This window comes from Moschus berezovskii, chromosome 8 (assembly GCF_049115385.1).
Source record: "Moschus berezovskii isolate FMDL1 chromosome 8, NW_MosBer_1.0, whole genome shotgun sequence".
NCBI lineage: Eukaryota > Metazoa > Chordata > Mammalia > Artiodactyla > Moschidae > Moschus > Moschus berezovskii.
Genome location: NC_142467.1, coordinates 30,716,234 through 30,732,532, shown reverse-complemented (window position 1 = coordinate 30,732,532; position 16,299 = coordinate 30,716,234). Strand labels below are relative to the sequence as shown.

At 44.3% G+C, this 16,299-nt stretch overlaps 1 protein-coding gene across 1 annotated transcript in view; it reads left to right on the top strand.

The window, feature by feature from the left end:
• TENM2 (teneurin transmembrane protein 2) overlaps nt 1-16,299 on the top strand; it is a 497,500-nt gene that overhangs the window by 427,551 nt on the left and 53,650 nt on the right. The window contains exons 23-24 of the mRNA XM_088838514.1: nt 6,102-6,277; nt 7,796-8,031. Coding sequence (XP_088694640.1) covers nt 6,102-6,277; nt 7,796-8,031 — 412 coding nt within the window. The remainder of the gene's footprint in view (nt 1-6,101; nt 6,278-7,795; nt 8,032-16,299) is intronic.

Sequence of the window (16,299 nt, the reverse complement as noted above, 5' to 3'; positions counted from 1 at the left end):
CATGGTTTTTTTTTCCCCCTCATGATTGTTCAGAAGTTACACCGAAGAGAGAATTTTTTTTCTCTCTTGATGTGAAGACTTGCTTTTCTTCCATAAAGTTGGTAAAAGATCATACATTCTCCATTGTAGGAGTTCAATGCATATGGTTTTCTTAGCCTCCTAAAAAAGATGATAGCTTCTGTTTTGTGGTATTTTTTTTTTTCACACATGGTCAGCAAATTGGTTGTTTAATAATCAGACACAAATTCGACTTCCTGTTGAGACTGTCACCTTAGTGAAAATTTTAGAGAAAGGAGTCAACAAAGTCACAAACAAAACCCCACAGACACCTGGATTCAGTTTAGAGAGGCAGAATTAAAGCATGTAGTTTTCCCATCTGATCTTTACATAATACTCCACTTTGAAAACTTTTAGAAAACATTGATTTATTTGGCCTCTCTGGGTCTCAGCTGTAGCACTCAGGATCTCTTAGTTGCGGCACATGGGAATCTAGTTTCTTGACTGGGGGTCTAATCCTAGCCGCTTGGATTGGAAGCATGGAGTCTTAGCCACTGGACCACTACTCCACTTTGAATTCATCCTGCTCTCTCCTCACCCCCTGTACTCCTGCCACTCTCTCTCCTGCCAGGGCAGAGCCTGCCTTACCAAACCTGGGGCCCAGAGGACAGGCCCTCCAGAAGGGAGAAACTAATACAAAGCAAAATATATAGGCTTCCCAGGTGGTGCTAGCGGTAAAGAACGCGCCTGCCAATGCAAGAGTTGTAAGAGACACAGGTTTGATCCCTGGGTCAGGAAGATCCCCTGGAGGAGGAAACGGCAACCCACTCCAGTGGGCTGCAGTCCATGGGGTCACAAAAAGTCAGCCATGACTGAAGCAACTTAGCCTATATATAAAGTATTTATTAAAATTTTAATAAAATATATTTATATAGTATATAAAATACATTTATATATAAAGTACTAAATACTTTAGTATTTTAATATAGTATTTAAAATACTTTTAGCATTACTAAATATAAACTAAAATAAAGTAATATAAAGGGCTATTCCAGTCCTGATCAACTCCTCCCAGCAAAGCAACAGAGGAAGGACTGAATATCAGATCTGAGGGAGGGAGGGAAGTTAGATTCCAGGGAGCACGGTTGAAGAGTTATTTTCTAGAATCAGCCAGCATTGCCGCTCAAGGAGCCTGGAGTGGGTCCCTTTAAGGGGTTACCATTCTCCCCGCTCCCCTTTGTGTTGGGAAGTGCCCCATGGAGAGCTGGGCAGGGATGAAGCCAAGATGGGAATGCCTCTGGACTGCTGTTGTGTCTGCTAAGTTCTCTGAATGGGCGCGAGCGGTCTGTTATCTCTGAAAGGCACAGGGCTACCGAAAAGGACAACCACCTCTACACATGCGCTCTCTCTCCTCCTTTACTTTAATCCCTACCGCTTGTCACCATATGACATACTCTGTATTGGGAGCTTTATTTTGACCCTCCCCATCTAGTTTGCACACACATCACGAGGGCAAGGATTTTCATCCATTTTGTTCCTAGATGGGTCCCTGGATCCTTGAACAGTGCCTGGCACCTACGAGGAACTCAATGAGTAGGTGCTGAATGAAGAAGTCAAATGCAGCCTCCAGCCCCACCTGAGACAAGGAAGGCAGAGCTGGTTCCACTGGGTGGCCATGAGGTCCCATTACTGGAACTCACAGCTCTTTGCCAGTGTCTCCAGGCTTCTTTGCAGAGAGACCTGAATCTTAGACATTTACTGCAGATCAAAAGCTGAATCTTCTTTGAAAGTTAAAGAAAACCTGCTTTTCTCCTGCTGGTCACTGAGATTCTGGTCTCAGCCTTAATTCTCTGTTTCCCGAAAGTAGAAGCTCCGGTTCCTACTATTTCTCTCACAGCAAAGCACAGCAATCTACACACTGTAGGTGTCCAGGTAATATAGTGGATTGGAATTAAATCATTGCCTGGGGCTCGAGGAATACACTGCTTACATTGTCCCTACTTGACAGCAAGAGTTGGAACACTGAGTTCTCCACTAAGCACCCCACATCAAAATACTTAGAATTGTTTTTTATTTTCTTATTTATTGAGGTAAAATTAATGTGTAACATTATATTAGTTCCAGGGATACAACATAATGATTCTGTATGTTGTGAAATGACCACAATATGTTTAATTAACATATGTCACCATATAGTTACAAAAAACTCTTATGATGAGAACTTTCAGGTTCTACTGTCTTAGCAATAGCAACTTTCAAATATGTAATACAGTATTATTAATTACAGTTACCATGCTATATATTACATCCCCATGACTTATTTTATAACTGAAAATCTGTACCTTTTATAAGTTTATTTTATTGAAGTATAGTTGATTTACTGGAGAAGGATATGGCAACCCACTCCAGTACTCTTGCCTAGAGAATCCTGTGGACAGAGGAGCCTGATGGGCTGCTGTCCATGGGGTCACAGAGTCAGACACGACTGAAGCGCCTTAGCATGCACGCACACATAGTTGGTTTACAATGGTTCATTAATTTCTGCTGTATAGCAAAGTGATTCAGTTAATTCTTTTTCATATTATTTTCCATTATGCTTTATTATAGGATACTGAATATAGTTCCCTGTGCTATACAATAGGACCTTGTAATTTATCCATAACAGTTTGCATGTGCTACTCCCAAACTCCCAATCCATCCCTCCCCAGACCCACCTTTCTGTTGGGAACCACAAGTGTATTCTCTTATGTCTGTAAGTCTGGTTCTGTTTCATGGATAAGTCCATTTATGTCACATTTTGGATTTCACATATGAGTGATACTGTATGGTATTTCTCTCTCTCTGGCTTAGTATGATAATCTCTAGGTCAGCTGATATTGCTGCAGATGGCATTAGTTCATTCTTTTCCTGGCTGAGTAGTATTCCGTTGTATATGTATGCCACATTTTATTGTTCCTCTGCTGATGGATGTTTAGGTTGTTTCTGTGTCTTGGTTGTGGTAAACAGTGCTGCTGTGAACACTGGGGTGCATGTATAGTGTTGTCCGGGTATGTCCCCAGGAGTGGGATTGCTGGATCACATGGCAACTTTTAGTTTTTTGAGGAACTTCCATACTGTTTTCCATAGTGGCCTCACCAATTTATATTCCCCCAACAGCGCAGGAGCGTTCCCTTTCCTCTGCATCCTCCCCAGTGTTTGTTATTTGTTGACTTTTTGATGGTAGCTCTTCTGACCCAAACTGCCGTTGCAGTTTTTGATTTGTATGTCGCTAGTAATCAGCGATGTTGAGCATCTGTTTATGCGCCTCTTGGCCATCTGTGTGTCTTCTTTGAAGAGATGTCTGTTTAGGTCTTCTGCCCATTTTTGTGATTGAGTTGTTTGCTTTTTTGTTACCGAGTTGTGTGAGCTGTTTGTATATTTTGGTAATTAAGCCCTTGTTGGTCACATTGTTTGCAAATCTCTCTCCCAGTCTGCAGGTCATGGTTTTGTTTATGGTTCCCTTTGCTGTGCAAAAACTAGTGAGTGTGATTAGGCCCCATTTGTTTATTGTTTATTTCTGTTCCCTTGGCAGATGGAGATTATGCACCTTTTGACCCCCTTCACCTACCCCTCACTTCTAGCGACCACCAATCAGTTCTCTGTGTCTATAGACTTGGTTTTTTCTGGGGTTTTGTTTTTGAGACCTACGTATAGCTGAGATCACAGGGTATTTGTCTCTCTGTCTTACTCATTTCACTTAGCATCGTGCCCTCAAAGTTGACGCGTGTCATCACAAACGGCATGGTTTCATTCTTTTTATGGCTGAATAATATTCTGTTTATACCATAGCTTTTTTTATTGATTCATCTTGGTGATGGGCCCCTTAATCCATATCTTGACTGTTGTAAATAATGCTGCAGTGACTATGTGAGTGAATAAATATTTTCAAATTAGCATGTTTGTTTCCCCCCGATTCCACCCAGAAGTGGAAATGTTGGATCACATGGTAATTCTACTTCTGTGAAAAATCCCCAAACTGTGTTCTATAGTGATTGCACCAATTTACATTCTCAACAAACGTGTAGGAGTTTCCCTTTCCTCCAGATCACCACCAACATGGTTTGTTTTGTTTTTATGTAACAGCCATTCTAACTATTGTGAGGTAAGATTTCAGTACGGTTTTGATTTGCAATTCCCTAATGATTAACGATGCTGAGCATCTTTTCATGTACCTGATGGCCATCTGTGTGTCCTCTCATTGTTTAGTCAAATCGTTCATGTTTTGAGCTATTGAGTTGTATAAATTCTTTATATATTTGGATATTTTCTCTTGTCAGACTTGCAAATATTCTCACTCAGTACACTGCCTTATTTTGTGGATGGTTTGCTTTGCTGTGCAAAAGCTCTTCAGTTTGAAGTAATCCCACTTGTTGGTTTGTGCTTTTATTACCTTTGCTTTTGTGTCAAGTGCAAAAAAAAAAAAAACCACACAACACTAATGTCATGGAGCTTACCGCCTATACTGACTTCTAGAATTTGTGGTTTCAGAGCTTATATTCAGGTTTTTATTCCACTTGAGTCCATTTCGTGAGTGGTGTAAGACTGTTTCATTCTTTCTCATGTGACTGTCCAGCTTTCCCAACACCATGCATTGGAGAGACTGTTCTTCCCTCATTGTATATTCTCAGCTCCTCTGTCATAAACTGACCATGTGTGTGTGGGTTTTGATTTGCAGTTCCCTAGTGATTTCTCAAGATTACTTTGGCTATTTGGGGATCGTGGTTCTGTACAAATTTTAGGGTATTTGTTCTATTTCTATGAAGAATACCGTTAGAATTTTGATAGAGATTGCATTGAGACAGTAACTTGCTTTGGACAGCATGGATAATTTATCAATATTAATTATTCCAATCCATAAGTATATGCTGTCTTTTCACTTATTTGTGTATTCTTTGATTTCTTACATCAGTGTCATAACTTTCAATGTATAGGTTTTTTTACCTCCTTGCTTAAATGTATTCCCAGGTATTTTTTCTTCTTTGATATAACTACAAATGGTGTTTAAAATTTTCTTTCTGGTAGTCTGTTATTAGTTTATAGAAGCACAATAGATTTTATATATTTTGTATATTTATATATAGATATAGATAAAATATGTTATTTACAAATAATACCTTTTTTCCTTGACTACTTGCTCTGAATACGACCTCCAATATTATGTTGAATAAAGTGGCATTCTTTGTCTTCTTCCTGATCTTAGAGTAAAAATGGTCAGCTTTTTACCACTGTGTCTGATATTAGCTGTGGGCTTTTCATGTTGAGATATGTTCCCTCTATATCCACTTCATTGAGGGTTTTCTTGTAAATTTTGTCAATGTTTTTCTGCATCTATTGAGATGATAATACGGTATTTCACATCAAATGATTTGCTGATGTGAACCATCTTTGCATTCCCTAGAATAACTCCCACTTGATCATGGTGTATGACCCTCTTACTGTACTGTTGAATTTGGTTTGCTAATATTTTGTTGAGGATGCTTGCATTTATGTTTAGAGACACTGAATTTTAATTTTCTTTTCTGGCAGTGTCCATATATGGCTTTGGTATCAGGGTAATGCTGGCCTTATAAAATGACTTTGGAGTGTTCCCTCCTGTTTATTTTTTTGAAAGAGTTTGAAAAGGGACTGGTATGAATTCTTCTTTGCATATTCAGTAGATCTCACCAGGAAGCCGGCTGAGTGATCCTGGACTTCTGCTTGGTGGGAGGGTTTTGATTCATGAGTCAGTCTCCTTACTCCTCATTGGTCTATTCAGATTTTCTTGTTCATTAGTTAGTCCTTTACTTTGTGGAGCCCAAATTAAAAAGCATCAAGTAGCTGTTCTCACTAACTTGGGAAAGCGTAATTAGGCACCCCTTGCCTGAGGTGAAATGCTTTCACTGAGGATGTTGTTAGGTAAATGGGTGGGTGGTAGAAAGCATCGCCATTTCCCAGGGCAGGTGGGTGTGCTGTGCCATCCGGCCACCCCACCGTCCCCCTCTCCCCTTTTCTAGCCCCATGAGTCTGTCCCTTGTAGGGTTCTGAGTTTTGAGGAACTGCTTCTCATCAGTGTCTCTTTTCTCCAGCTATGACCACGAGGGCCGCCTCACCAATGTGACACGCCCCACAGGGGTGGTGACCAGCCTTCACCGGGAAATGGAGAAGTCCATCACTATTGACATTGAGAACTCCAACCGTGATGACGACGTCACCGTCATTACCAACCTGTCTTCGGTGGAGGCCTCCTACACAGTGGTACAAGGTAAGTCCCTCACTCATCACCATCCTACCCACACACTCACCCTCAGCCATAGCCAAAGCCAGAGGCAGGTTTGAGTTACCAAGCCTGGGAGGACCTCCTAGCACCCCTCAGCTTGCAGTTTTAGCCCAAAGCAAACTAACTCTATAAGACATCCACCTTATAGAAAAGGACTTAATCAGATGCAGGAGAATGTCATCTATAATACCAACCTAATATTTTAGTTTGGGATATTTGGGAATATCTACATATTTACCTGAAAATGTCCCTTTCCATTCCCACTTGTCTGTCACCAGCACTCCCTACTCACCCAACAAACACAGCTACCTCCTCAAAGGTGGTTTTAGTCTCATTCTCTCTACCAAACATTTGTGTGATGAGCCTGTTCTCCTCAAGTCACAGAGCCCTTTAGCAGTCTCTTGCTCAGACCGTAAAGGCCTCTGACCAGCTCGTAGTTACTCTTGCTGTTCAACATGATGCACACTCCAGGATAAGCACGGGGGCTGGCAAGGAAAGGAATTGTGCAGATTAATTTTTCTTTTAATTAAGATAGACTGTCGGTGGGCTAGCCCATTGTCAGAAGATAAAAGTGTCCTCACGGCAGATAAATGGTGACACTTCTGGATTATCCCATGACAGAGCCCGTATCCATGACTCTATTTCTATTCTGCCAGATGATTAATGATGTAGATTTTTGTCTTTCTGCATGATGGCTGCAGTCGCAGGAGTGACAGGTCCCCACTTGCTTGCCACCCCCAAAAGTTAGCATCTCGGAGGCCAGCCCAGCTGGACTCCTCTGCCCAAATAATCAGGAAGTAACTTATCCATAAGAAGAGTCTCAGACTCACATTTCCTACCTGGAACTTTTCGATAAGAGAAAAGGTCAGAAGTCTGATGGACGAGTGTAGATTCCATTTGGGCAGATAAACACACATTATCAGCACCCACTGGCTCAGTCTCTCTCTTGCTATTTGAGGCTCCTCAGATTTGTCTGGCGTGGAGGTGGCATCATGGTAGAGTCAGCAGCAAAGAGATGAGGGGCAGAAAGGCTGCTGCTTCTTGAAGAATCCTAGACTTGATTTGCAGTGGATCTGACCCATGGTAAATCATCAGCCTCAGGTTAGATAGTAGGGGAAAGGAAATAAATTTAAGTCTGTTTTCATTTATTTTTTTCCATTTCAGCTAAAATATATATGTTAAAGATCAGGGATTTGATTGACACAAATTGTGTAGGCATGATACGTCTTTAAATGCACTATTAATAGTCTTCGGTGAGTAGAAGAAAAATATCACAGCATAATTATTTCCAGAATGCCACATGTTAATAATGTTTTTCTTTCCACGGATCAGTAGCATCTCTGCTACTCACCTTAACATTGCACGTGTGCTAATTGCAGGCAGCCTTCGACTGACAGCTGCAAAATACCATGGAAACCTACAAAAATAGGGGTTCTGTTCTCTCATGACTAGCAGCATGGATAATTTATTTCCCTCTCCCTGCCCCCACTTCCATTTCTCCAGATCAAGTGCGGAACAGCTACCAGCTCTGCAACAACGGGACCCTGCGGGTGATGTACGCCAATGGGATGGGCGTGAGCTTCCACAGCGAGCCCCACGTGCTCGCAGGCACCATCACCCCCACCATCGGGCGCTGCAATATCTCCCTGCCCATGGAGAATGGCCTCAACTCCATTGAGTGGCGCCTAAGAAAGGAACAGATTAAAGGCAAAGTCACCATCTTTGGCAGGAAGCTCCGGGTAAGTCATCCCACCCAACTCATCCCCACAAAGTGGCAGGGTACACCCCCTTTCCTCAGGAGCTGAGGCCCTCTCCCAAGCCTCCATGGCTCCTTTCTTCCCTGGAAGAGACACGTGAGTCACATCCCTCAGGCACTCGGGTCTCAGGGAAAATGTTCTGCATTTTCTAGGATGGAAAAGGTGGGGATTTACCTTCAGCTGAAAGTAGAGATTCCTTTTGGTGTCTTTCACACTTACCATTTTCTCTGTCAACTTTCACTGTTTGGCCAACTTAACAAATGAGCTGGTGCCTATGCCCTACTGTGTGCTTTGCTAAATAAGTTTTATAACACACTCTCTAGGCTCAAGGAGTTGACAGTCTGGTAGAACAGATGAACTCAGGATAATCCAATGGGTTGAGCGAGAAGCTGGAGGAGCATCCAGGGCTTGGTGGGATCACAGAGGAGGAGCTCTCATCCACCCTGCAGGAATCAGGGAAGGCTTCCTAAGAGAAAGTAACAAGCAAGCTGCAGCAAGAAGTTTTAACCGACTCTAGCTTCCGCAGACTAGGTAACTCACAACAAGTTACAGCTTTTAAAACCAATATATAACATTCATGGAGGACTTTAATGATGCAAACACAACATTAAATGCTTTGCTTACATTATCTTACTTTCCAGTGGGGGTAGGTGTTATTTCCATTTTTCAGATGAGAAAACATGGGCTCTGGGAAGCTAAGTAATCAATTCGAGGGTACGATGGCTTGAAAATGCCAAGGCCAGGACTCAGCCCCAGTTCTCTCTTTCTGTCTCACATGCTAGGATTCTTAGCCAGTAGGCTTCACAACTCCGGATTCCATCAACAGTCATCCAGATAGCCTGGGTCCTGCTCTGGTCACTTACGTGGCATGAAGAGGGACAGGTTCTTACCTTCATGCTCACTGGGAACATCTTTGGGGTCTCAGTCTTTGTCAAATTCAGCACATATTTATTGAACACCTAACAAGGAGCCAGGCACTGTGGTACACACCGGAGCTACACCGCACAAGATCCCTGCCCTCTTACAGCAAGCAGGTTAGGCAGCAGATAGTAAGCCAACTAACAGATAAGAAATCATTGTAGACTGAGATACTCACCAGGAAGATGGTAAACAATGCAATACGGCAGGGTTTAACAAATGCTTTGGAATTCCTGAGCTCAGAAGGCTCACCCACAAAAAAACCTGGGTCATAACTTCTACAGTGTTATTGGTTTGAAATCCAGCCAGCCCAGGTGACTCCCTGCAGACCCAGGCCACTCCATGTTAAGATTCTACCTTTGTTTAGTTGGAGTTTAATTCTCCACATTAGGTTATCAGCAGGTGCCCATGTTTTTCTTCCTCTGCTGGTATCTGTAGCTGCGGTATCTTCCTAAAGACAAAAATGAAATGAGATTAGTAACTAAATCCTTAATGACTGGATTTCGGGGCTGTATAATTGATTTTTGATACACTCTACCGTAGAAGTTGATTAGGAGTAGTAATCATGCCTTTTCTCTGATAAGTCAGTGATGCACTTTGACTGAGTTTTTGAAATAAAGATAAATGCAGCCCTCAAATAAAATGGCCATAATCGCAACTCCGAATATTAAAAGTCGTAATAATGGTACTCGTGGTAATTAGCAGGAGTTAGGCACGCAAGTCTTATAACTGAATTTCTGCCAGGGTTAGATTTGCTGGCATCATGTTTATGCAAATCGAAACACAGCTTTATCTATCAACACCTCAACATTTAATTGTCTGGTGTTAGTTCCTGTAACAATAATCACATATCCATTTAGCTCTCTTAAATGAAAATCACTATGAGATTATAACAGGTTGAGTGGACTGAAAATGTAATTTGAAAATGAGGGAGAAAGCCTGGAATTTATTTGCATCTCATTTATTTTAATTCAATTCATAAATTGTTTAGTGAATGAAATAAAAGCAACTCCTGGAAACTGCTGGGGAACCGTTGGGAGAAGGTAGAGGAGGAAGGTGGAGTGGCACGTGTGAGTCACGTGATGTTGTGAGCTGTCAACAAGGCCAGGACATCAAGGGAAGCGGGGCTGTCACTGTATCATCAGGGGAGGATGAGCTGTGGGCGGTTAACAAATGGGCACAGATAAACCCTGCAATTGGGGGCTTAATGAACATGGCTAGATGTGGCAGGCTTCACTGCCATTCCCCCTGGTGAGAACACAGTGGGGTGACTGCAACTTAACTGCAAGGAAGCCTAGGAAATGGTGTCTTTCTGCAAGCCTAAGAAGAAAATGAAAGGAGATTTGGTGACCATGTAGCAGGGTCCCTGCCCTCCAGCTCAGGCTGAGAGATGCTTCACAGAAGAGTTGGAATTAGTTCTACAGAGCAGGAGGAATTAGCCAGGCAAAGATTATCAGCAGGGGGTGATCAAAGTGTTGCTTATGAAAAGGCAAAGAGTTCCCCCCCCAAAAAAAAAGGAATGGCATTTCAGAAAACTAATTCAGTGTGGCTGGAGAGAAAGGTCTGTTATACTGTGAGACAGAGTGAGTTGGTCGGGGTTAGGATGGGAAGGGAATGAAGGGCATATTTTGCTAGGGTGGGGGTGCTGCTCCGGGGTTCGGTTGGCAGAGTGATGTGTTGGGATTTGGCGTGTTAGAAAGACCTCTCAGGGTTCCTCGGGTACAGAGGAAGATAAATCAGATGGAGACAGGATAGGAGGAGGGGGTAATTCAAACAAGAAATGAAATCACTAGCAGAGAAGACAGAGGGAGACCTGAGCGCTACTTCGCACACACAATTAACGGGATTTGGCAGCTAGCAGGGTGGCTATATCATGTGCACCTTTAAGGGCCCTTTTCCGTGATCAGGTAGACTGGGAAGCCAAGGAGTCCTCCAGACTTCAAGAACTAGCCTGCCAGGCTCTGTTGCAGGAGAGAGGCTGGGACCTGAACCCCAAGACAGTGATGTGCGATTCCAGCAGCCCCAGCCCTGCCTCTTGGAGGGGGAAGAAACTGAATGAACTTTCAGTTGCTACCACTGAACCAGCACCATTCCATCGTTGCTCCCCACCCCTGTGGATCTGTTTGCATTGACGCAAACAGCCTGACGTTTCCCAGGGGCTGGCACACTCCTGAGAGCCTGGCCAATTGAGCAGTGAGGGCCAAAGGCTCTGAGCATCCCTGGAGTTCACCAGAACCCCCAGAATGGTCCCCAGTGAAAGTCTAACCCACCTAGGTACCCCTTGTTCCAGATTCCAGCCAAGGGCATCTCTCAGGGGAGGGATGCACCAGCAGCCCTTACCTAAAGGTTGAAGTGTAAAATGGTGGCTGGATGGACCATGGCCGTTCCCTTCCACCAAAAGCTTTATGGCTTTTTTTACTTGGGCAAAATCTCGAACAATTGTCCCTGCCTAGACGGAAGGACTGATGCTAAAGCTGAAACTCCAATACTTTGGCCACCTCATGCGACAAGTTGACTCACTGGAAAAGAGTCTGATGCTGGGAGGGATTGGGGCTGGGAGGAGACAGGGACGACAGAGAATTCTCGAGATGGCTGGATGGCATCACCAACTCGATGGACATGAGTTTGAGTGAACTCCGGGAGTTGGTGATGGACAGGGAGGCCTGGCGTGCTGTGGTTCATGGGGTCTCTAGGAGTCGGACACGACTGAGCGACTGAACTGAACTGAGCTGAGACTGAAAGTGGAGAAGACTTTTCCTTCTGCCTCCCAAGGATGGCTCCAGGAATCTCTTTTGAAAACATCCTCCTGCCTCCAGCCCTCACCACCCACCATTCTTCCCTGTTTCCTCTGACCTTCTCACGAAGCTATTACATCAGGGTACCTGTAAGCTCTATGGGCATGAGGACCATCTCACGGCCGTATCCCTGATGACAGGTACCATGTGATGGGCATTCAGGCAGTGGGTGATGAAGATATGATGACCACGCCCCCTTCAAAGGCTCCTCCATGGAATGTGCATAGTCCATAAATGCCTCTGTCAGGAATCTTTCCACTGCAAGAAACAGGATGTGTACTCAAATGAGCTGTTAAAAAGGGCATGCGTTGGGCATGGCCTTGCTTCTCCCCACCAGTGACTTCACCAGCTCACATGGTATCATCAGGTTGACATCTTTGTCCTGGACCCCTTCCATCTCTCATCAGTGTTTCCCTTGGTACTTAGGCTCCTTTACCCCTACCTTCAACTGGTGACCTCTTCACACTGGGGAAGTCAGGCAGGCTTGGCTAAAGATGACTCCAGGCTGCTATTAGCTCAGCTTAGTGACCCAGAGGGAGGAGAAAGGGATCTCTTACAGAATTAAAAACCAAAATCCCTTTGAAGCCCTCTGAAGGGCCTGCCACAGATGGAATGGCAGTCACAGCCCTGGGCCAGTCCCACTGCTCCGGGAGTGGGTGGGGGGGTCTGTGCTTGGCTGGGTCACATGTACCATGTGACGGATGGCTCAGTAAAAACTTCTAGATGGGGAAACCTCAGACAAAGGGGGCACTGCTCCCAAAGAAGGAAGAGATGGTTACATCACACTCAAACTTACACACCCCCAATCTAGTCTTCATCGTCCATCCTTCCAAAGCCTAATCATAAAACAAACTTCTGGTCCTGAGGACTTGTTCATGCTTTAATGCTCCTCCCCTCCAGCAAGACTTCTTTCTATACTTTTGGAAGAGAGAACTGAAACCAACTCATCCTGTTAAGATTTAAAACTTCTGCTCTTTCTTAAGACAGGCTTACTGCATGATTCTCTGATAAGGAAGGCATATAACCACCCTCTAGGATATCTCCTCCTGATTATGATTTACACAGAGATTGCAAAAGCATGAAACAGCTACATGTGTAGGTAGCAGAACAAAAGGAAAATTGCTGCCAAGATAATCTTCCATCATGATATTGGTATTAGTGTTATTAGTATTCCCAGAAGGAGTGGGAGTTAGTAATTTTGTTTTGGTTTCTGTATAATTAGTATGACATTGCAATTACACGTTGGCTTGTGTTACTTTTACTTTTGTGGCAAATGACAGTGACACGGGAACAAGGTGGGAGGCAAATGTGCATGTGTGCCTGTGAACACACACACACATGAACTCAGTTCTGCATGGATCCCACACTGGTAGGTCTGCTAGCCTACACTGTCATCACAAAAGCCTGAATTTTATCAGCCCTTCCTGCCCCAGTGCATTCACTTTGCACCAACCAGTGTTGTTGTTTTTTTTTCCCCAAGCACCTATTATGTTCCTGGCATTGTATTAGGCACTGAGTATATATTAGTGAACAGACAAGACACTCAATTCTGAGCAGAGCTTGTACAGACAGAACTTGCTACAAATTTCACATTAGCTTAAATAATATACAGTTAGAAGGGTAAGCCTCTGCAAATATATTCAACAGTATATCCCCCAAACAAGCATTACTTTTGGATTACTTGCTATTTGGATTGGTGTGATAAAAAGTAAAAATATCCTCATGGAGCTTATACTGTAGCAGGGGGAAACAGTACTCAAATTAACTACAAATAATGTAAGGAAATGGTGATGGATGCTGTGAGGGAACATGGTTGAGATAACAAGGCATATCTGATTGAGGTGAAGGTCACACAAAGGAAATGGTATTTGGGGTAAAAAATGAATGAAGAGCAGGAACTTTCCAGTAATGGAATGGGAAGAAAGCCTTCTGGGCTAAGCTACCAGCACATCTAAAGGCCCTGAGGCAGAAAAGACTATTGCTTGTTGGGCTTCCCTGGTGGCTCAGAGGTTAAAGCGTCTGCCTCCAATGCGGAAGACCCGGGTTCAATCCCTGGGTCGGGAAGATCCCCTGGAGAAAGAAACTGTAACCCACTCCAGTATTCTTGCCTGGAGAATCCCATGGACGGAGAAGCCTGGTAGGCTACAGTCCATGGGATCGCAAAGAGTCAGACACGACTGAGCGACTGCACTGCACTGAACTGTTATCTGAGCAGAAGATGAGGCAGAAGGGCTAGAGCAAATTAGCTGGGGGTGGTGAGGTCAAGGGGTTGGGACCTTACTGTGCTGGCAAGGATCTTAGAAGGGCTTCCCAGGTGGCTCAGTGGTAAGGAATCCACCTGCCAAGCAGGAGACGCGGGTTTGATCCCTGCGTCGGAAAGGTCCCAACTTTGGAGGAGGAAATGGCAACCCGCTTCAGTATTCTTGACTGGGAAATCCCATGGACAGAGGAGCCTGGTGGACTACAGTCTCTGGGGGTCACAAAAGAGTTGGACACGACTTAGTGACTATAGAAATATAGAAGTTCTCACCAGACATACCCACTGTTGAATGGAAAGGAGCATTCATCCATAGGCTGCACCATCTTCCTTTCTTCTTAGAGGCTAAAGAGACGTCCAACATACTTGACATCCAGAAGTTCAGGTTGAAGGATGACAAGTACAAGCCCCATTCAGGTCATCTAGGCTGGGCCTCCACATCAGACCCCTCTCCTCTCTGCCACATGCCTCCCCAGGGACCACCTGCCTCCACTGGGATACCCGCAGCATCAGAAGTGAAGTTCTCTGACACCTGGGCAGGGCCCCTGCTAACCACCCAAGCTTTCGCTTCCTGACCATCCCATCCGGAATGTTCTCTCTAACCCACCTCCTGCCCTCAGCTGTTGAACTCTCGCACTTCGGGACCCCACCCCCAGCCCCGAGGCAGCGCTTTCTCTGGGCAGCTGTCCGTGTCCGCTCAGTTCTGATTCTGTACCTTTTCCGTTCCACAGTGCCTCCCTCGTGTACTCTCACACCCACACAAGAGTTTACCGCTGTTGGTTTGTGTGTCTTTACCCTCTGACCTGTAAGTTCACAAGGGCAGGGGCCCCAGCTGCTCTGCTCTATCTTAAGTATTGATCACATCAACAAGCATACATAGTAGGTGCTCAGTAAATGCTCAGTGAACGGATATGATTTTAAATTGACATCCTGAAAATCCGCCCCCTCCAATCTGTGTTCATTCCAGGACTCGAGGGTTCCTCCCAGAATGACTATCACTGTTGAGAATGAAGACAGCCTTTCAGATATTTGGAGGTCACAGTGTCCTGCTCACATTTTCTTGTCTTGGTTTTTCATGGTACAGCCTTAGATCTAACATGCTTATACTCAGTCTAATTCAGCACCCTTACTCACAAATGCTTGTCGAGCGCCAAGCACTTTCCAAAATGAGAGAGACCCTGAGAAACTTAAGATAAAGCCTCTACCCACCAGAAGTTCACAGGCCATGACAGATAAGGAAACCAAGGCATGACCAGGGAAGGTTCTACTTTGTAATGACAAAAACGATTCATATCAACAATGCAACTCGGATCCGGGTCTCCTCCACCTTTCCACCTCACCACCATCCAAAATAGCACATAATCACCAAATCATGTTTGCTTGGGGAATACATTATTTAACATGTTTGCAGAGGCTTAACCTTCTAATTATGCATTATTTAAGCTAATATTAAATTGATAGCAAGTTGTTCTGTCTGCTCCAGCCCTGATCCCAACGTAGCACAGAGTCATGTTGTATGGGAGTTGGGGAGAGCTGCTTTTTAACTCCTAGAGGACTGACCCAGAAAGGAAATGAAGATGTCATCCAGGCCAGGCTTCTCCTCTGGGTGGGTGAACAGCTCAACTCTCCAAGTGGGGAGTTCTGCTTTTCAATGCTGCCAGACAAGGAGACTCTCTCCCCCTCCTCCCTCACGAATCTTTTCAGCGTTTCCCAGACTTAAAGCAGAAGAGGCAAGGGTTCTGCTCTAAGTCTAACTGAGGCCTCTCCTCCTGTGCTTCAGTGCCACTTCTGGGAGGGGACCCAGCTCCGTGTTAATTTCTTCTTTGCAGTTTCTCGATTCACCGGCTCCCCACGCTGCCCCTCAAGCAAAGTTAGAGTCATCGGTTATGGGCCCAGCAGGGCCATTTTGACGACAGCGTTTCCTTTTCTCGGGGTTTTTTACGAGCCTCCTTGTGACAGGCGTGTGCTTGGTGAGATCAAAACATTCTGGAGGGAAATTCCACATGGGGAAACTACTTCCCAAAGTCTGCCCTCTGCAAAAATAAAAACCATGCTAAGTAGCTGAGTTTTATTAACTGGGGAAGCCAGGCTGAGGAAAATGCCCGATAATTAAAAATAATGGCTTCCTTGCAAACACAAAATTGTATTAATTTAAAAATTGGTTTCTCAATCACTGAATACCTACCGAGCTGGCTGGGAAGGGAATTGTGCTGATCCTGGCAGTGAAAATAATTCAAAATAACTTTTATGTTCTCCAGGAAGCCTCAAGGTTAATTTAAA